We start from the raw sequence: 21,203 nt of genomic DNA, 5'->3' as shown, positions 1-21,203 counted from the left end.
TAGTCGGAGTCTTTCCGCGCCCGGAACGCGTTTTCTCAAATCGTATACCTGGAAGAGATATCCAGCACGCTCTACGGTTTGCTTTCAATGTGAAGTCCCTGAATAGATTAGCAAGTCGTAGACAATCGCATTATTAAAGTTAGTTACACGTAAGTTGTGTGTGATGCAGAGATGGATCTGGATCTAGCGATATGTAGCATGAAAAAGAAACAATAAGTTGCGAAGATGGTATTTCGAAATTGCGTTTCTAATAATAAAAGCGATCTTGTTTGGACGATGTCAAATAGTTGTTTTATTTAACAAAATTGTACATGCAATGGTATGTCTTAATTAACTTGAAAAAATACCATGTTCCATATGATCGATTTACAAATTTTTTAGAGATCGGCCGAGAGTTGCTTGCACTTTGCCCACAGACTCTCTTATTCTAAATTCGTTATGTACAATATCATAACGTAGATTAACATAATACTGTAGGAAAAATAATATACGAAAGTGATATGTTTCAATACATTACCCGAATGGTGAAATTAAAAAGATATTCTCGGCAGATTAAAAACAAAAAAAAAAAAAAAAAAAAAAAAAAAGAAGAGGTACAAAAATATAATTGCTATTGTGCAACTTTGGCACCAACTTTATAACTTTGGCACCAATGAACATTTCTTTTCATACAATTACGCCTTTAATTCATCGCATTTGAGAATTAGAATCGATAATATGCAATGAAAAATTTCAAGTATGATAAATGTATCATCAGGTATGAAAGTAGCATTTAAAATTTCAACCTTTCCTCGGAAAACCTGCAAAATATCCCTCTAAACCAAAAGTTCATTTCCTGTGACTCTTTTTGTAAAAATGTCATCTTTTATTGTCACTAATTTTTTAGAAACTTTCAAAGTTTTAAAGATCACTCCATTTGATCCACCGCAACATTCACCGTGTGAACTTTGTTGTGAGCGTTCAACGATGACCTGGAAACGAACGATTTGCTGCAAATCTCGCACTGGTACGGTCTCTGTCCTGTGTGATATCGTTTGTGAATGACCAACGTCGAGTGCTGCGTGAACGATTTTCCACACGTGTCACAAGTATACGGTTTCTCTCCGGTATGAGTTCTTTTGTGAACAACCAGGGTGCTCCTCTTGCGAAAAGCTTTGCCGCAGACATCACAGATCAACAATTTTTCCCCGCTATGAAGTCGAAGATGATCCTGAAGAGATCCTTTAGAAGATACTGATTTACCGCAAAGATGACAATCGTATTTATTTTCACCCATGTGGGACTTTACGTGGAACACCAAAGAATTCTTATAAACAAACGTCTTGCCACAGAATTCACACTGGTGCTTCACAGGCTTGAAATTCGGATCGTGAACCTTCAGATGCTTCACCAAAGTATGATTATTTGGGAAAGACTTGTTGCAAGAGTCACAAACGTGTTCTTTAGCTCCGTGTTTCACGTTCATGTGACCGTGTAATTCGGCGTTCGTGAAGAATCCTTTTTTGCATACTTCGCAGTATCTTGTATACTTGTCGAAATGGCGCCTCTGATGAGTAGTCAATTGGAAAGCTTGAACAAACGCGTGCCCGCACACGTCACACACGAAATTCCTCTCTCGAGTGTGGATTCTTCTATGGACGGCTAATGTGTTGGTTCTCTTGAAGGATTTCTCGCAGATATCACATTGATAAGGTCGAGCGTCGCTGTGAGACACTCGATGGCCTTCGTAAAGATTCTTTGTCCTGAAAAGCTTTTTACACATATCACACTGATAGAACGTTTGTGCCAAGGCATCAGGATGCTTAACGTTGGAGACCGTTTCTTCCTCCGTTGTTTCTTTGGATTCTTCTTCGCCGTTTGAATCATTTCTGGTCAGACTTTCAATCTTTGCGCAACGAATCTTTGGCAATGTATTTTCACATTGGTTCGTTGAATAGTCGTCCTCTTCTTTTATGACTGAATATAAAATTATCGATCTTTCCGTAATCACTTGTTGTTGAGTTGTTGGTTCGATCCTCGAGTTCGACAGTGACCTGCGAAGAAAATGAAAAAAAGAGTGTCGTCAATAGCGATTTTTACTTTATTAGTTTAGATCTAGCGACAATTTCGATTTTATGAGAGGAACTGGTATTTTATTAATGAACATTTAGCTTGATTTACATCTGACAGAATACACTGGACGTATAATAGGAATATTGTGGTGTTAGGCTTCGAATTACTTTTTACGTTTTCTTCTCTTCTTTCTTCTTCGTTCGGCTCTTGTATGTTTTACATTTCGTGTGTTTTGGGGACTTGTTTTATATAAGACCATAATACTGTTTATAGCGTATTTATAAAATGAAAGTATTCGAATATATTTATGAAATGGAATGAAATTCGTCCTTCGATTAGTAACAGTTGTTACAAGGATAAAATATTCTTGTATTCCGTTGCTCGTATGAATATACAGAATATGTAATTTTGTATGGTAAATTAAAACTGTTTCTCGTATGATTGAATAAAAGTCATTTATATTTCGTTCGATATTCTCCTTTTTTGAAAAAAGTTTACAGTTTGTAAAAAAAATATTTGTGATAAATACAAATATACTTCACCTTTAGTAAAATTAACGAAAGTAGAAATTTACATATCCGTGATTTTTACAAAGATGATATTCATACATTTCGAGGAAAAATTCGTGACTATTGCATATTTCATTCTTAAAAATTATATGAAATAAAAAATAACAGACTATTGTTTTTAATCTTCTGTGTATGATTCTTATTTCTCTTTGCACTTACTTCTCGTATACATCTTAAAATACTCGTTTACAAAATAAAAACATAAAAAATGAACATAAAGTATATATCTCACGTATAGTATAAAAAAAAATAAATTTATTGAAATAAAGAAATAAGTATTCACTTATTTGCACATGTGCGTTGTTGGCTTCGAGAATGTGTATTTACATGGAAAGTTATATGAATGTATTAAAAGTTTTACACTTAATACAAAGATAAGACATCCACGAGTGTTAAGATATAATTCGTAAAATTATGTTAATAAAATATACAATCTCCTAATTACAATATAATTAATGTCTCTGATCCTTTTTTTATAAATCTTAAATATAATGTTTTATAACTCTCAAATACAAACTGGTCTTGTATGTGGTATTTATACTTTCAGTAATTACACTTTTGTTATATTCGCGTTTTCTTTGATATTACTAATTGCATATTTATTGCAATTTGTTGTATTTTATCACTAAGTTAGGCCAAGAATAATCTCTTTATTGGAAAAAGAAAGAAAGACGTATATATGCAAAGTAAATTGGGATTAGGTTTATATAATCTCATTTTTGAAATTAAAGATTTTTTAATATTATGGCACATTTTAAATTGCGAGATTCTACAGTACTATTACTTTTCGTTGGTAACAACAGTTTTTTATTGTTACATATATATGTATATATACTCAAATATTGCTATCAGAAGCTTACTTGCTACAAGATCTTCTGATATTCTATTTTTCTAATTCAAATATGTTCAATTTGATCAATTGCTAACTTAATTGATCCTCATTGCAATAATGCTTGATACAATTTATCAACGGTTTTACCGTTATCCTTTAACATTAGCATAATAGATTTATATTTGGAGTATTTAGTATTTGCACATACACTTTTTTTCAGTGGGGAAATATTTTGCTACAATTAGAAATATCTTACTGTGATTTTTTTTGTAAAAAAGATTTGGAAAGTACAGGTTGGTCTTGAATAAAAAATAGCGATCATAAAAATTTTACCTAATAGCGTGTTGATTGTCATATTGAACTTTTCTATAATGTTAATAACAATATATCTAGAAAGACTTTTAGTAACATCCTTTTTAGTCACAGTTTCTAAAAATAATTCTGTTCTAAACATGCGAAAATAAATTAGATAAAAAACAATTAAAATATTTTTCTTAATCTTAAGAATTTCTTAAAATTCTTAACTTAAGTTTTAAAATTCATAATGACAATCAGCACACAAAGACTTCATAGCACCTAACATACCTAATTCTCTACAGCAATATATCCTCTAACCAAATGCCTCGTGCTCTTTACCATTCTACGTACCAAAAACCTAAGAGGTTGGTACATGTATCTCTTGTTCTCAAAATACAGTACCTGCCAGTGATCTTATACAAACACACACCTCTTTTTGGTTCACTTCCTTTCGTTATGCGACTTCATATGGGAATTCAGTGAACCCTGCTGCGTGAACCTTTTCTGACATACCTTACATTCATACGGTCTTTCACCTGTATGCGTTCTCAAATGTACAATCAGATATTTTCGAACGCTGAAGGCTTTGCCACATACTTCGCAAACGTGTGGTTTCTCGCCAGAATGTATACGCATATGGATCTGCAGATAAGCTTTACTCGAGACTGATTTCCCGCATATCTCACACGTGATCAGGTTCTCTCCAGTGTGTATCTTAAGGTGCACCTTTAGAGCCGCCTTCCAGTAACTTTCGAAATTACAAATATTGCACTTGTGTTTCTCTCGTTCGCCGTGAGACTTCATATGCATATTCAGATACGCAGCACTCGCGTAAGGGGTGTTGCACACCTTGCAAACGAATGGTTTCTCCCCGGTATGTGTAAGTAAGTGTCTTTCCAGGGTTTGGTTCGTGTAGAAGCCTTTGCCGCAGATTTCGCAGTGCGTCACATATTCCTCGTTATGTTTCTTTTTATGTAAACGAAGATCGTAGCCAGACACCTTCGAGATACCGCAGATATCGCACGTGAAACGTTTGTTGTGTTGCTTCAGATGTGTCTTTAAGAATTCTTCCGTTTTGAAACATTTATTACAGAGAACACATTGGAAAGGCTTCTCCTTTTGGTGCACTTTGATCATGTGTTTCTTCAATTTCTCTTCATCCGCGAAACTTTTATCACATTCCTCGCAATGACCACCAGTTTTTTTGTAATTCCTTTCATGGTCCTGCCTATGTTTTAGAAATTGAAGCTTCTTACGCATTTTTTTGTTACAGACGTCGCATTCATAAATGACAGAGCATTTTCTGCTCTCGTATTTATTGTTATAATCTATGTTAACGTTCCCTGTTTCTTCTTCTTCTTCTTCTTCTTCTTCTTCGAGAATCAATTTCATCTCCGTGTCGTTACTTTCCTCTAACGTGTCCGTTACTATCTCTTGATGACTGATCTGTTCGAATTCTTCGACCGTGCAAACGTCATTCTGGTACTTGACCAGTTCCATATCCTCGAGCGTTTCTATCTGCTCTATTTTCGCTTCCTCCACGCTGATCTCCTGACACCTGCAATGGACAAGACACGTCAACGTATGGAATGTAATGAGACGCAATTAACATGGTAATATACTTGTTCTCGAATAAGAAATTTTCTTCCGCTTAGATACGAACCGATCACGATATTTCTTCTGCTGTTGGTGGTTTAACATCAATAAAGATGTAATATACTTCGAAGAGAAAGTGAAAATTTGTAGGAAATGTCATGAAGCTTTTACGTAGAGTAAAATAAAAACGAGATGTAAAATTGTAGATACAATAGATTAAATAGCTTATAGGATATATTTATATATATTTATTAGAATAGAATTTTCAGAATAATCAAAACCCCTTGATATCGTTCTTTTCTTAAAAAGTTATAATATGTATACAATTTTTAGGAAACCTTTAAAATTTAATATTGTTAGACTTTCATGTATGAAATTATTTTCATATTCAGTATTCTATATTCGTACACATTTCTAATTTTCACGTCAAAGTTTCTGAAGAAATCGTACCGAAAATTGATATTTCGTGGAAATTATATATTTTAAAATATACTTCAATTTTAATATTTGTTAAGGGCTATCTAACAGTGAATTCGCAATAGTCTGTTAATTTGGCATTTATTGCCAACCAATTTATTGCAAAGTGTAGGTATTTTTTTAAATATTTCTTCCAGCTCAAGAATTATTTATCATTTACTTACCAGCTGTCGTGCAAACCATTCGAAGTAACAAAATATACTAACCTAAGGGGGCCGATCTAGATTAAATTTAAAAGTATTTGACTTTTTATTAAAATGAACTTTTTAATATTTCCATATCCTTACTAAGATATTAAAATACTACAAGCGATATGGTAATTTATGTCCCTGTATCATTAATCTTATTACATTATATACAATTTACGCAACTTGTCTGTTTAAAACAATTAACATAACACACTATTCTTCCATAATACAAATTACAATCATGGAACATTATAAACATTTTTCGACATTAAAAAAGAAAGATATTTTCCAACACCGTTAGTCTTTAAATCGTTATTATTTTTAACATCTGTGAGCTATACAAACAAACACAATTGTAAAACAATTTTCACAAATCACATATTCTTATTAATAATAGTTAAACTCTCAATATTTAAGACGAACTGTACGTATGTATAATACTATGTAAGAATCCACAATTTTCAATACCGTTAAAAAGATCAATAATGTTAAGTTTACGAATTAAAATAAAATAATACAATTACAATCTTTAAATTAGTCTGCTTATTAACAATAAAACATAGAATAACAATTACAGAATTCGATGAAAACTCAAGGCACCCTTCATTTAGCGACCTCGTGTCGACGCAGATGGGCGCTCAGGGTGCCTCGTTGCGTGAATCGTTTCTCACAGATTTTACATTTATAAGGTCTTTCCCCTGTATGAGTTCTTCGATGCTTAATCAGATACTTTCTCGAACTAAATGCTTTCCCGCAAAATTCACAGATCTCCGGCTTCTCACCAGTGTGTATTCTAATATGAATCTTCATATACTGTCTTCTGATCAATTTACCGCAAACCTCACAAGCCACCTGACTTTCTCCCGTATGCGTCCACAGATGTTCCTTATAACAGTAACTGTAGAAAGTCTCGAACCCACAAATCTCGCATCTGTACTTCCTCCTATTCTCAGGCTGACTGTGAATTTTCATGTGACTTCTCAAATATACTCTATTACCGAAAGACTTGTGACAAACCTCACAAATGCACGGTTTATCATTACTATGCACGCTCATATGCGTTTTCAGCGTTGCCTTTAAGTAAAATCCCTTGTTACACACCTCGCAAAATTCAGTGAATTCTTTATTGTGTCTCCTAATGTGAATCTTCAAATAATATTCAGAAGTCAGTTTGGCACCGCATACGTGACAAATATGAGGCGCTCCATGCAACGTTTTATGAACATTTAGATATTTCTTCTTCTTAAAAACTTTATGACACACGTTGCACTCGATCGGACCAGTAGAAACATTCGGTTCCTTCCGTTTCGTTTTTATCGTTTTGTCCTTCGCTTTATGCTGTTTGCTCTCAGCTATTGTCGACTCTTTGCATCGACCTCGTCGATGCTTGAACAGTTGTATTTTCTTCGTGAAACTTTCGCAGCACGCGTCACATGTGTATTTCTTTTCAGCTTTTTTCAATGCTTCCCGAGTTCGAAGGATCGATTGCTCGGTTCTGTGTACCAACAGAGCAGCCTCCGTGTCGAACTCCTCGTCACAGGACTCGCATCGATACGATGCTTCCTGGACGATGTGAGAGTTATCGATCACTTTGTTCACAAACGATCGAGCTTCCTCGTTGGACGATTTAGCGGTGCGAGACTGATTCCGTTTGGCTGGTATCGTCTTCACGCTTTTCGGTCTGCAAAAAGACAATAAAGCGTGAGCTGCCTTATAAATCGGACGCTTGCACGCACAGAACGAAGACGTTACTTAAGTAGTTAATGCAGTTTTCATGAAACGTCGAGTCAAGGGAAGATGTCTGGAAATGTACTTGATTCCAATTTTGCTTTACTTTATCTTCAAAGCTAAATCTGTTTTCTTTGTCGATAGCAGATTATGTCTTTTTTTTTTTTTTTTTTTTTTTTTGATAAAAATATCAATCACATGAATCGAGAATAGCTATACAGATGACACAATTGAAAGAAGATGAAGCTACTTACTGCACAAAGCCAGTCAAACAGCGATCAATGATTCATGAGAGACAATTTCTTCGAGGAATCGTTTGGATAAATGATATGAGACAGACAATTGTATCGTGAACACGTTGCACAAAATGCACACAGCCATGAAAAGCATGCGAAAAGAACGTAACTTGGAAAAATGCTCGATGTCAGATTTCTGTAATATTCGCGTCGCTAAAAGCATCGTTAGGAACCGATCATCAGAACCGATAGACAACGATATTCGCGATAAAAATGAAAAATAAAAAGTATTCGAAATTTAAATAACGTTACTAATTTAAATAGAATAATGAACGAAGTTTTATGTGTGTAAATATAAAACAAAATATTTACTGTATTGTTTATTTTTATGAATTTGTTTACAAAAGAAGACTATTGCTCTATCTGAGTTGGACAATAAACAATGATTAGATATCTTTAAAAATAATCAGGCTTCAACGGTTTCATGCATTCATTTGATTCATACACTCTGTGATTTATATACATCGCCTGCGAAATTAATGAGTTGGATCATTAGAAATTTAGGCATCAAATTTCTTTTTCTCAATCATAAACGAAGATCTTAAACCCTATAAACATTTTAACTCATGTAATTAATACTATCTACATTTAATGATATACCAAAACGATATATCACACTACGACTACTAGTTTTAATAATAGGATATAGAAGAACTATTTTCCCAGTTACTATGCACCAAGTATAACAAAAGCCACACGATAAATAAGAAGTTCGGTATTGTATTCAACGCAATTACGCTAGCTTTATAAATTAAGAAAGTGCGATGCCACGAATGAAAACAACGTTTAACTAGAAAAAAAAATTATTTTTTAGGGCAACCACTATATATCGTTATCATTTTATACACTTATCCGAAAAAGGCATTATCACAAATTAAAGTACTGTTTCTCACATAATCCTAATCGTTTACAGTAGTGTAATTTATGTGATTGTTTCTCCGCTTAATTTATTTGCACTCGTCAAGCATAACTACCAACGATTAAGGCTCTCTTACAAGTCAAAACAGTGAATTATATCTGTTAACTTCGTAACTAATACCTATTGTATATGCATTATAATTCATTAATTCGGATATCTTAAATGCATATGTGTCTTTTCCTGCGGAAAACACACCGCGCAATAACTAAGGCACTATCGTATAGTAATCGTATAAGTATATTGTTGTACACTAATTTAAAGCACCCCTCGCAAAATTCTATTCTATGGTAAATCACATACGCGTGTAAAAGAAAAGTTGAGTATTGAAGTAATATAATAGTAAAAAATGTTTAGAAGCGTGGACGGTTGTATTAACATAAAATTATATGTAAAAAGTTTCGTTCGACGCTCGTACATGAATACAGTATGCAACATGAGATTTTAAAATGTGTAATAATTGATAAGAGATATTATTCTATACATTTACGATTTTTCATATTCTATACGTAAAGTTAAAAAGAAAAAGGAAACTGTTAATTTACAATTAAGCTTACCTAAACGTGTTAATAAAATGGAATACTTGCTAGAATGTACGTACATATGATTATTACATATATGTAATCCTCGTACAAGATTGTAATATATAAAACAGTTAAATGCAAATGTAAAAAAGAAACTCAAAAATATTCTTAATCCGAGATTCTAACTAGAAATTTCACCAGTTTAATAAATGATTAATAGTCATGTTAGCGAGGAACTCATATAGCACTCTTATTCGGTAAATTCAAACTGGCATCATGATTCGTTCTTAAAACTTTCAGTATCCCGTCAAATAATATTCCAATGTATAAAATAAGTATCGAAATAGTTAACAGCGGTTCAACATGGAACCAAATGTGCGTAGAATAAATGCTCAAAACAGTAACGTGAAATATCTCTCTCAACGTTTCGATTTTTCTTGTTCCATGATTTCTATCATCGTATAAAAATAAATGAGCATTTGAATAATAATCGCTGACTAAATAACTACCTTTCTCTTCATCACAAATAATACAAATACCCCACTCTATCTACTCAAGCATAAGTAACTTTTTTCCTTACGAATTGATAACTCTTCTACAAGGCCTTGATTTCACAATAGATAATCAATTATTCGAAATATCCTAACTAGGTAACAATATAGTAATTGTATCAAGAGGCTGTTCTTGCTGAACGTCCTGTTCTTGCTGCAATTGCTGTTGCTGCTGTTGTTCTTGTTGCTGTCGTGCACTCTGCTTAGCATGCGTCTTTAAATGTGAATTCAACATCGTTTTCGAGGCAAAAGATTTATGACAACAGGTGCAAGGATATGGCCGGTCTCCGGTATGTCCCCTGAGGTGCACCACCAGAGTGGTTCGTTGAGTAAACCGTTTCTCGCAGTGGGTGCACTTATGCGGTTTTTCTCCAGTATGTGTGCGTCGATGAACGCTCAGATAGTTCTGCGAGATAAACCCTTTACCACAGAGATCGCAGACATGCGGTTTCTCTCCTGTATGCTTGCGCAAATGTACGGTCAAGTACGTCTTACTAGAGACAGCTTTGCCACAAACTGGGCAAATATATTCGTTCTGGGAGCCTGCGTTTCCGTGCGTCTTCATGTGTACCAATAATACCTGTTTCCTGGAGAAACGCTTGTTGCAGAGCTCGCAATGGTGTTTTCTTTGAGGTGGCACGTAATCGGGCTGATGCAGCTTCGCATGTAATCTCAAACCTTGACGATATCGAAAAGGAGCACTACATATTTCGCATTGAAACGGTTTTTCATCTGAATGCATGGATTGATGCTCTTCGTAGCTCCTAGAAGAAACGAAATTGGCACCACAAATGTCGCATTCGTATTCGTTATTGTGACGTTTCTGATGGAGGATTAGACTCTCTCTATGCTCTGTAACATAGTCGCACATTTCGCAAGCGTATTTCTCATCCGTTTCGTGCTCTGATTGGTGCTCTTTAAATTCGGAGATCGTTGTGAAACTGCGACCACAGTGCTCGCAAACAAACTGATCCTCTTGTAATTCGTCCTGTTCGTGCATTTTTAAATGTAAAGCGAGAGCATGCTCGGTAACGAAACCATCTCCGCAGAGATTGCACTGCACGATATCATCAGCGATGATTATCTCCGCTTTCCCCACGTTCGGAACATGCAAACGATTCGCGACGAGCAGCTGCTCTGTATCTTCGTGATCAAACATCTCATCGTTCGGGCTGCATTCTTGCTCATCCTGAGGTACCATCTGAAGCTTTGACACAAAATATCTGGAAAGAAGAGAGACACAAAACGTAGATCAATCAACGTATTATTTCTATACGATCGATATACTGTACTCTTTCCTTTTAGGGGTTTTAATAATGGTTTTATTTTGTCAGATTTTTTCGGGGACAATGTACGCCTTTACGAGATTAAGTACTTCATAAAGTGCCTCGGTGCTTTCCAGTATTTTTTTCCTTCATCGCGTTCTTACGTTTAAACTTCTTCGGAGCTCGTAAATTTACACAGTGTATTATTAAAACGCGTTTATCTTAATACGAACGAGAATGCTTAATTTGTAAATGTATTACTCAATGATATTATAACATACTCCCACATGGTCTTTCCAATACTCGATTTTATTTAATGCGATCGAGTTTTCGATTTAACGATAATTTTTTTTTCTATATTCAATTGTTCAATATATTTGATGCTTATACAAATTAATAAATAAAAAAAATGGTTAAAAATGGTGCTGCGACAGTTGCTTGCCTATGTACGTAGGCAATAATTATACAAAATAAATAATTATTGTTGCATTATATATTTACCGTATCAATAATACCGGTAAATATTAAAAAAGGTATACAATAATTTGTAATTGATAATATAATTGTATTTTTTTTTAAACGTAAAGTCTCTGTCGTACACTTACCACATGCTGCTCTATATTATCGACGATCCAATCACGTGATACATCCACCATCTTGAATTTATGTTCGAGTTTCTGATCGAATATGTATATTTAATTTTAAGGATATTCAGTAATTAATATTAAAGAAAATGAAACTCAAGAAAAAATTTGTCGAACCGCTTATTTATGTATATCACATAAATCTATTTTAAATATTAAAATTTACCATTGTTGAGTTAACATAATTAAAAAAAAATGTATACAAAACTTTGTTCAATATAAAAGTTACACAGTGATTTAGCACTATTGTTACAGAATATTCTTTATCCAATAGAGGTTTCTGAATTCGACGATGAAAATTAAAATTTATTATAAATGCTCGAACCACCATACCATTGTCTCTCAATATAATTCGATATAAATTATTAGTAGTAGTAAAAGAAAAAAGAAATACTATTCTCCAAAATGGATATACAACTCTCTAATAACATTGAAAACTTTAATTAGACGAAAAATTACATTCAGGAGTGATAAAATTCTTAGAAATCTTTTAGCAACGATTACGTCCAACGATTAATTATAACTATGTTATTCAGAATATCAATAGCAGAGATCTTATTTTTCACGAGATTACATAGAAATATTTAAGCGTCTTCATACTTACGTTTTACGATATTCATATGTAGTGACCCTGTACTTACATTAATTAGAGGCACATGAATTCATTGTTAATGCTGAAACGCTAACTACATCATCTTGATCTATCGGTTTAACTAAAAATGCTTAAAATAATCGTATACTCGTACATTAATCGTATGCTAATGCTTCTCTATCTATTATAACGATATTTTAACATCAAATAATTTTTAACACTTTATACGCAATTATTACAATTAGCTCTTCCTATGTAGAATGTCTTTTTCATATTTCGTCGATTAAAACTTCTCAAAAACTCTATCTTTTAGGCACATTAAAAAGTTAGTTAAACAGGTACTAATTTTAGTTGAAGCAAATTTCGTGTTTGAAATCGACATTTTCGAACAAAATTTCGCGATTCTAAAAGTTAAAGAAATCGAAAAAGGTATACTAGAGCGCTTAAAATATTTCGAATATACACGAACAAACAGTATCACAGTGACGACATGCATGTTACACATAAGATTAGTTAATAATTCCGTTTATGTACCCCTGGTACTAATTAACAAATTCGTCGAATTTAACGAATTTAAAAATACGATAGATTATTACCATGGTTGAATTTTGTAAAGATGTTTACACGATCATTGTGACGAATTCGCGCAATACGCGTTATAATTAAATAATCTTCTATTTTTTAAGCGATTTAAGGCACTTCGAGAATGATTTTCTAGAAAGAAACTATCTTTGTTAAGCAAAAAAACAATTTCGAACCGAATCTTCTCAGAAGTAGAAAGAAATTTAATTTCCTAACTAATACATATATACCTATTCTTACCGCGATTAGAAATGAGTGCAAATATACAACTGCTCTTGCACTATCATTATAACAGACTAAACTTTAACCAACAATTAAACAATAACGTGAAAAAAATCATAAACTTCTGTAACACAACTCGAATATTGATATATCTTGCGTATTTTCGTTATTTACGAAATAATTAAATTTATACGTTTTTTTAACGTACACTCGGTTGACAAACGTTTCTTATCGTACACGATCACGATGATCAAGTTCAATGCTTTTTCATGTGATTCAGCATGATCGTTCTGGTAACGAATCCTTTACCGCACAATGTGCAGGTATAAGGACGTTCTCCGGTATGATATCGACGATGGACGGTAAGCGTGGATGCTTGTGTAAACGATTTGCCACACATGGCACAAAGATACGGCCTCTCTCCTGTATGGATACGTTGATGCACCACGTAATACTTGCGATGTGTAAAACCCTTGCCGCATACGTCGCATACGAGCGGCCTGGACCTATGTACAGCCTTATGGGTAGTCAATGACTCGATGCTTGCGAATTGTTTCGAGCACGAATCGCACGGATACGAGACTACCGATTTGTTTGACGATGCCATAGTACCGCTAATACTGCTAGTGACCGGATCACCGGAAGACACTACGGTGTCAGTTATCCTATCGTTGGCTGTCAGGATCGGTTTGTGTGTTTTCGCGTGATGATTGTACAGGTTTCGCGTCTCGAAACGCATTAAGCACCTAGGGCAGGAATAAGGCTTCTCCTGGCCGACCTCGTGCATCCTCCTGTGTCGCTCGAGAAGCGTACGATACCGGAAACTAGCTTGGCAACGATCGCAGGCGAACGTCTTCTCTACGTTCACCGATGTCGATATAGTCGGGATCGGTGCGCAAGAGGTTGCCACTGGCGCGGAATGCGTCACCTCGTGCATCCTCAAGTGACTCAGAGCGTAGAAACTTCGTGAACAAACGGCGCACGAGTATCTCATCGGATTCTCTATATTGTGCTCGAACTCCGGCAGAGTCGGATGACTCGTTCTTATATGGTAATTCAGTTTCAGAGCGCTTCGAAATTCAAGGCCACAGGTGGGACACGGATAGGATTCAGTGACGATCTGCACGTGATCCAAGAGAATCTGATCGGTACAAATGGACGGCAAATGGGATGGGACGGTTTGATACGTTGAGGACATCATCGACGACTGATTGGAGAACATAGAGTTGTTCTGAAGCAAGGTACAAGTGACCGGTAAACCGGTATCTCCCGTCTCGGGCGATGGCGAAAGTATTTGACGTAGCATCCCCGACAATCCGCCGAACGTCTCGCTTCCTTCCCTGAAATCGACAAAACCCAAGGACAATGCAGCGGCGAATAGCACCGTACGATACACATAGGCATTGTCTTTTGATTCGTTCCTGTGATCTTACTTTCTTTCTTGCAACAGGCGGCGGTGAGAAAATATACGAAAGCGGAAAAATAGAGAATTTACGCTGCGTGATAATTTTTGCATAGTGACCGTGCAAAGTGCTTGGGCATTGTGGTTTCCCTTCTAAAGACACAGCAGTAAAGAGAGTGCGACGAGAGCGTAAGTGCAAATCGAGCTTAGAGAGTTTTGTGTCGTCATCGTTCTCCGTCGAACATCTTCACGATCTTCTTTGTTAGTACGAAGAATATTATATATTACAAGACTATATTATATTCCTCAGATAAGAGTATATTCGTTTCGGAAGATCGTAAAGAAATTATTCTTTATATTTTCACTTTACCTTTGCAGTTTATACGATATAGTTGTCTCGTCCTTTGAAAATTTAAACGTATTATTTTTATGTATAAATAAGATGTTAAATAAGAAAGTTATACTTGACACTTTTCACGATTTTATTTATATTAAATTAATTAGTAATGAATCTAATTAAAGAAGATAGAAACATTCGCGCGTTTTAATTCTTAAACTATCTCTCGCCTTTCCACGTCTCTAGACTCATGATGAAGTAATTGGCATAAAAACCGAGAAAGAAATTAAAGGTTTCTACAGCAAACCAGCAGAGGAAGAAAAGTTAAGCTACAAAATTTGGCAAAAAAGTTAGAAGAAAGCAAAACCTTGCTAAAAAGTCGTTATCTTTACTAAGATACAGTACTTTTAAAGATCAAATTATTGTAATATTAAATGAAAATTGAATCCTCACCTTTATGTCGATTGTCCAACATCCATGCAGTATCTTCTTATTTTCTTTCACCACAAACTTCTAATTAACAGTCTTTGCAAAAAAATGTTCACTCACGTTATAATATAAAAACGTCAAAAGTTTTAATGGTATCTATAAATTACGATAAAATATGACAAATATACAGTAACAATTTTAAATGGAAACAAGAAATGTTTCAAATTCCACGCTGTTCTCAAATCGTAACTCGTAATCGGAAAATACATTGCACAAATATAACATTGCGTGCATCTGTATTACCTTCAGTGTACCGATGCAAATACACTGCGCCAGAAATATACAAAACGAAATGCAAACATTTGCTTGCTTTCTCACCGGCGCGTAAACGCAGCCTGGTTTTATGTAAGCATTGAAGTATGCAAAATTTTGCAAAATGTATCGATTGCTTTTTGAATCATGTCAGAAATAAAATAAACCGCGCGACATAATAGTGCGCGACCAAAATTTGTATAACACAAGCGCAGCGAATTTTCAGCAAAAAATATGCTGAGACGCGCGCTGAAAAGCTCCAAAGAATAAAATCACGAATTCTTTGGAAACATGTAAATGTAAATGGAAAACAATAAATTTTGTTGAAATCATACTTATATACTATTAAATAAGAGTCCGAAAATATACAAAAACTTGATACTCGCCTTCAATAAAATTTTGTCTGAAGTCCTCTTCATGTTTCTCAATACGATGATTATTCTTCGATTCTTCGTCACATCTCGATTAATTATTACTCTAATTATTTTATTTTCTTTCGTTTTAAATGAACTTATTTTTGCTCGTAAAACACTCGATTGTTTTGGACCGGCACCTAACATAAATGCCAGCCACAAGTGGTATTGATTGAAACCGAACTCGTGGCAAGAACATCACACGGCTTATCAGCGGGTTTTGTGCGCAATTAACAGAACGATAGCACTTACAGACTAACCGATATACTAAATGTTACTGTGGTCCTGACGATAATGTAAAAGCGTAGGCATTGGAAAGCACGAAGACGACAAGAAACGGTATTTGATTCTCTTTTCTTTTTTCTCTTTTTACGAATCATAACGGTTTGGTGACACTTTTATTATGCACCAAGCGTCTATTATGTCGTGACGTTAGCTTACGAAATATTAGTTTGTGATTTTTGGTCGGCTTATTGTTAGCCGTGTGCGGCATTTTGTGCCTTCACGTAAGCGTGGGATATTGATACTGACAACATGTAAACATCTGGTTCTCAATTGAACAGAGGGATTAAATACCTGTTGTTGTGCGTTAAGTGCTACACAACAATTGATTCACTTACGTACATGTTAAAACACAGGCCGTACAGGTGTTAATAGACTAGATCGTAATTAGTAGAATCCCTCTGTCCATTTATTGTACATGTATCAATAATAACTAGGGCAGAGTTCATTTAAATAGGAAAGTTATAACAAATTCGAATCTAAACATTGTGTATGATATAAGAATTTCAAATGTTGTTTCACTTATTCTTATTGAAATGAACTCTAAGTACATGCCATCACATGTAAGAATATTCAGGTATTTTGCAATTTGTTTTTTAAAATGAACACGCCCAAACTTTTTACCTAAATGTGGATATGCTATACACATAATTAAATAGTTCTGTTGAAATGAAATACAAATTATTGAAATATTGAAGAAAACATCAAATTGCAAAATACAGAGAGCCAAAGATGGTTGTGGGGTGTGTATTAACTTACCTTATTATCCCACTGCACCTTATTTATTTCAATTAGGTGGCTAACTCTTATGTATCTTATCTCAAAACCAAAAATTGAAAGTGTATTTTATCTTAAAGTCAAAAATTAAAACTATACAGAGTACATGCAACCATAATAAGAATAAAAATAATGTGAATAAACTATTATTTAAAATATTATACACATTAAAAATGATTAATTTGGACACATAAAATGTTTTTTTAGATAGTAATATTTAACTCCTAAATACAAAAGAAAGAAAAGTGATTTAGACTCAAATTATGTGAAATATTATAAATATACAGATTTCTGATATTTTCAATAGAAATCACTATACAAGTAATCAGAATCAAGTAATCACAAATCAAAACACGTAACTTGGTTCAAATTATACAAGTTTGAAGTTTTTTAAAAGAAAAAAGCTATGAACATGTAAATTACATATACATGTTTTAATGTACATGTAAATGAACATTAAAATGTCTGTGTAAATGTTTGCGATTACCACAACAAAATGGCATCTTTGGCTCTTGAGATATAACATACGAATAAAAGACTCACCCAGATTTGGGATCCCCATCAGTTGGTTGTGGAATTGGCATTTCTGGCATATCAGAAATTTTTTGTTGTTGTAATCCAGAAGGTCCTGCCTCGTCACATGCCAGGGAAACATTTACAAAGGTTGTAGGCTCTATGGTTCTATTGCTGGGATCCTCTTCACTTTCTTCTTTTACAGGTAGACCTAATGGAAGAGAATAGAAACATACATAAATTCATTTCTTTTATACAGATGTTCAAAATTTGGAAAAGAAAGGAAAAAAATACAAAGATCTTGTTATAAGACCTACCTTCATCTCCATCACAATCTTCATCAGAGTTTTCATCATCTTCACTACTTTCCTCTTCATCTTCTTGCTGCGTAGTGCTTGTTTGATTCTGCGGTATTTGGTTATGTGTGGTTTGTGAACTTGGACCAGGTACTGCCTGAACGGTTTGTACAGTATTACTGCTTGTATCCATAGGAACTGAGGTGATTTGTTGTTGATTAGCACTTGATATCATCATGGGTATACCCAAACCCATGTTGTCCATCATAGCCATCCCCATATTGTTTTGATGCTCTCCCACTTGCTGCATCACATTGCCATCTAACCTGTTCTCTGAATTCTGTTCTTGTTTCATTACACTCTGCAATTGAACATAAGATACAAAATTTATTTATTATTTTCAAATATTTTATATTTCATATAAGTAAATAAAAATATTTTTCATCTTTTATGACTACAAACAAAATATAACCTTCAAATGCACCATTACTTTAAAGTATAATAAAATTACTAACATACATTTTAAGTATGAATGTCAATTAGAAATAGCAAAGTTCAATAAATTGAACAATTAAAAAACTTACGGAAGTAAAGATTAATAATATTTAAATATTTTTATCAGTAACAGTAACAGTAACTAAGGTAAACATGGAACTGAATGCCAAAAAAAAATAAAAGACTATCTATGCTTTTAGATTTTGTTATGGACCGAATATAATAACAAATATTATATGGAAAAAAATTACCGTATTGAGAACATTGGTAACATAACCCTGTTTGTCTTCTAAGCTGACTTCTCCCAGCCATTGTAATAGTTGTTTCTCTGCGTTCGCAGTAGTATTCCAAAATTGATAAAATAATTCTACTTTATACACACAATCATCGCATATTTTTTTGGGTAACTTATCTTCTCTTGTAAGCTGGAATCATATGTAAAAAAAAAACAATTTATAACGAATTTTATATTTATATACATAATGAAAGTAGTTTTCTATAGTGAATTTAGTACTCCATGAATAATATGAATGACACAAATCATAAGTCATAAGATAAATTAGTAATCACAGTAATAATGGATAACAAATTTAAAACATTTATTAGGAATACTTAAAGAATAAATCAATGTAAATGATTCATATTTCATTTAAATAATGCATTGAATTATTTACCAAATTCAAAATCTGTAAATAAATGATTGCAACAATAAATATAAGAATTAAATTAATCGAACTTTTTCACAAAAGCAATTTCAAAGTATTATGTCGCAACATTGAAAACAACTATTAATGGAACGACTTCAAAAAGTACGAATAGTCAATTATAGGTACTTATTTTATAATAGAAACAATGATGTCGAAAGCAAGATGTCGAAAAGGAAGAGGATTATTCAGTTATAGTTGCTGTGAATAAAGAAATACCGTGAATTGTCACTTTCGAATGAAAATAACAACGGGCTGTTATTCAGACGATGATGAAAAAATTTGGGTAGATCCGCAATACATTAAGGTACGGAAAAAAGCGCGGCAAAATTCTATTAAATAATTCGTAGCGTCGTGGATGAGTTGGAGAGAATGAACAGAAAAGAAAAGATAAACAGTACAGCACTAGCAATAAGGCTATTTGGATATCGTTGGCCTGGAACTGTTTGAAATTTCTTGTCTATAGGGCGATCTCTAAAATGATCGGAGGCAAATACATCTACTGGGAGGTCGAAAAGTCGTGGACGATTAAGGAAATGCGGTGTATCTATGAAAATGCACAAGATGGCGGATCGCCATTGTCGAAGCGATGGCGTAGTTGGCTTACCTTGACCGGTAGGCAGGCGGCGATCTTGAGAAATATTTGCCGTACGTCTCCCTCACCCTCGAAAATTGGTACCGAAACACGGTCCTTCACAAGACATAATCGACACAAGTCCAGATAGTCGAGGGAGGACATTTTACCATGTAAAACGCCAGCTCGAGACGCAAAACCGCGCCCGTAGACGCGAACGCTGTTTCAATCCAAGCCGGAGAAGACCCCGCGTTCTTCGGTACGCGTCGTTTGGTCACAGTAACTCGGCCAATTTCGTAGCTGTTCGGTTATCTTCGACTCTCTCGACTAATTTCGGAGATACTCGGCGGAACGATTGCGTATCGATCACGTCGCGCTCGAAGCCAACAACTTTTACACACGGCAGTTTCGAACATTACGGAGATTCCTTCCTTCCGAATTCATCGTTATTTAATATGGATGGACTGCACCATCACCGTAAATTTACTGCCAGATCGGAGAAATTGAAATTTTGACGGTACTTATTATGTTTTTTAGTTGATTTTATCTTTTTATCAAATTTTTACTATATAATTAAATTACACCGCAAGATGGCTATAATCTCTGGTCGATCTTATGTTTCATTTTAAATAATGAAAGTATAAAGTGTACAGAGTATTATGTATGTTAGACTTGCCTCTGATATGTACTGATTGATCGCCCAGGTGTTTAAGAGGTCGGCTAAGTTAATGCAAACCTATCAAATTTTCATGCACAATTACTCCCACTTCTACGCGCGGATACAAACACGCATGATCAAACAGACAGCGTACGCTTGTCGATGAACAGTAAGAATAAATCGGAGCTTTATGAAGAACATATCGAAACTCATTGTTAGTTACGTTAACATTATATTAAAACTTTGAATTTACGTTCATTGTTTCAAAAATTAAATGTATTTCATGTCTTTTCGAATTACAAATTTTTTTATAAGTATTCGGTAATAGTCACGTGACTTATTCGGAAATAGTAGAAAATATGTTTTGTTGACGATCTTATTTATGCAAAATGAGGTTGCTCTTTTTTCAATTTACATGAGGAAATGTTTAAATATTCTTATCTTCATTAATTATATATAATGAAATTGCTCATTTTTAAAAAGTGTAGTAAATCCATAATTAGTATTACGGATGTAATAAATTGTATAGTACGAATGTTAATTAGGCTAGGTATATTAATTTACATAACGTGTTTCATCGCATAAATTTTTATTTTTTAATTTTGATAAAATACTAATATATTCGAAAAATATTTGTAAACTATGTAGTTATGTGATACATCTTACGTTACGTTATGGAA

At 34.1% G+C, this 21,203-nt stretch overlaps 1 protein-coding gene and 1 long non-coding RNA gene across 10 annotated transcripts in view; one reads left to right on the top strand and one right to left on the bottom strand.

Moving 5' to 3' along the window:
• LOC126914657 (zinc finger protein 239-like) overlaps positions 1 to 20,167 on the bottom strand; it is a 32,515-nt gene extending 12,348 nt beyond the window's left edge. For 4 of the 9 annotated variants that reach the window (XM_050718871.1, XM_050718869.1, XM_050718877.1 and 1 more), the window contains exons 1-4: positions 19,899 to 20,167; positions 18,839 to 19,012; positions 18,114 to 18,453; positions 17,827 to 18,007 (exon numbers count right to left, since the gene is read on the bottom strand). In XM_050718871.1, coding sequence (XP_050574828.1) covers positions 17,827 to 18,007; positions 18,114 to 18,453; positions 18,839 to 19,012; positions 19,899 to 20,030 — 827 coding nt within the window. In that variant the 5' untranslated portion in view covers positions 20,031 to 20,167. Of the gene's footprint in view, positions 1 to 265; positions 2,034 to 2,481; positions 5,309 to 6,308; positions 7,693 to 8,342; positions 11,250 to 12,360; positions 14,672 to 17,826; positions 18,008 to 18,113; positions 18,454 to 18,838; positions 19,013 to 19,898 lie in introns of those variants that run through there. The other 5 variants (XM_050718873.1, XM_050718874.1, XM_050718876.1 and 2 more) reach the window with 5 other exon arrangements.
• Positions 20,168 to 20,249: 82 nt separating this feature from the next.
• The window catches only part of LOC126914923 (uncharacterized), a 67,844-nt gene continuing 66,890 nt past the window's right edge, over positions 20,250 to 21,203 (top strand). The window contains exon 1 of the long non-coding RNA XR_007709944.1: positions 20,250 to 20,382. This is a non-coding gene — a long non-coding RNA (uncharacterized LOC126914923). The remainder of the gene's footprint in view (positions 20,383 to 21,203) is intronic.

Source organism: Bombus affinis, chromosome 3, assembly GCF_024516045.1.
Source record: "Bombus affinis isolate iyBomAffi1 chromosome 3, iyBomAffi1.2, whole genome shotgun sequence".
NCBI classification, from domain to species: Eukaryota; Metazoa; Arthropoda; class Insecta; order Hymenoptera; family Apidae; genus Bombus; species Bombus affinis.
The sequence above is the reverse complement of the archived record's forward strand: the minus strand, read 5'-3'. Positions and strand labels throughout refer to the sequence as shown.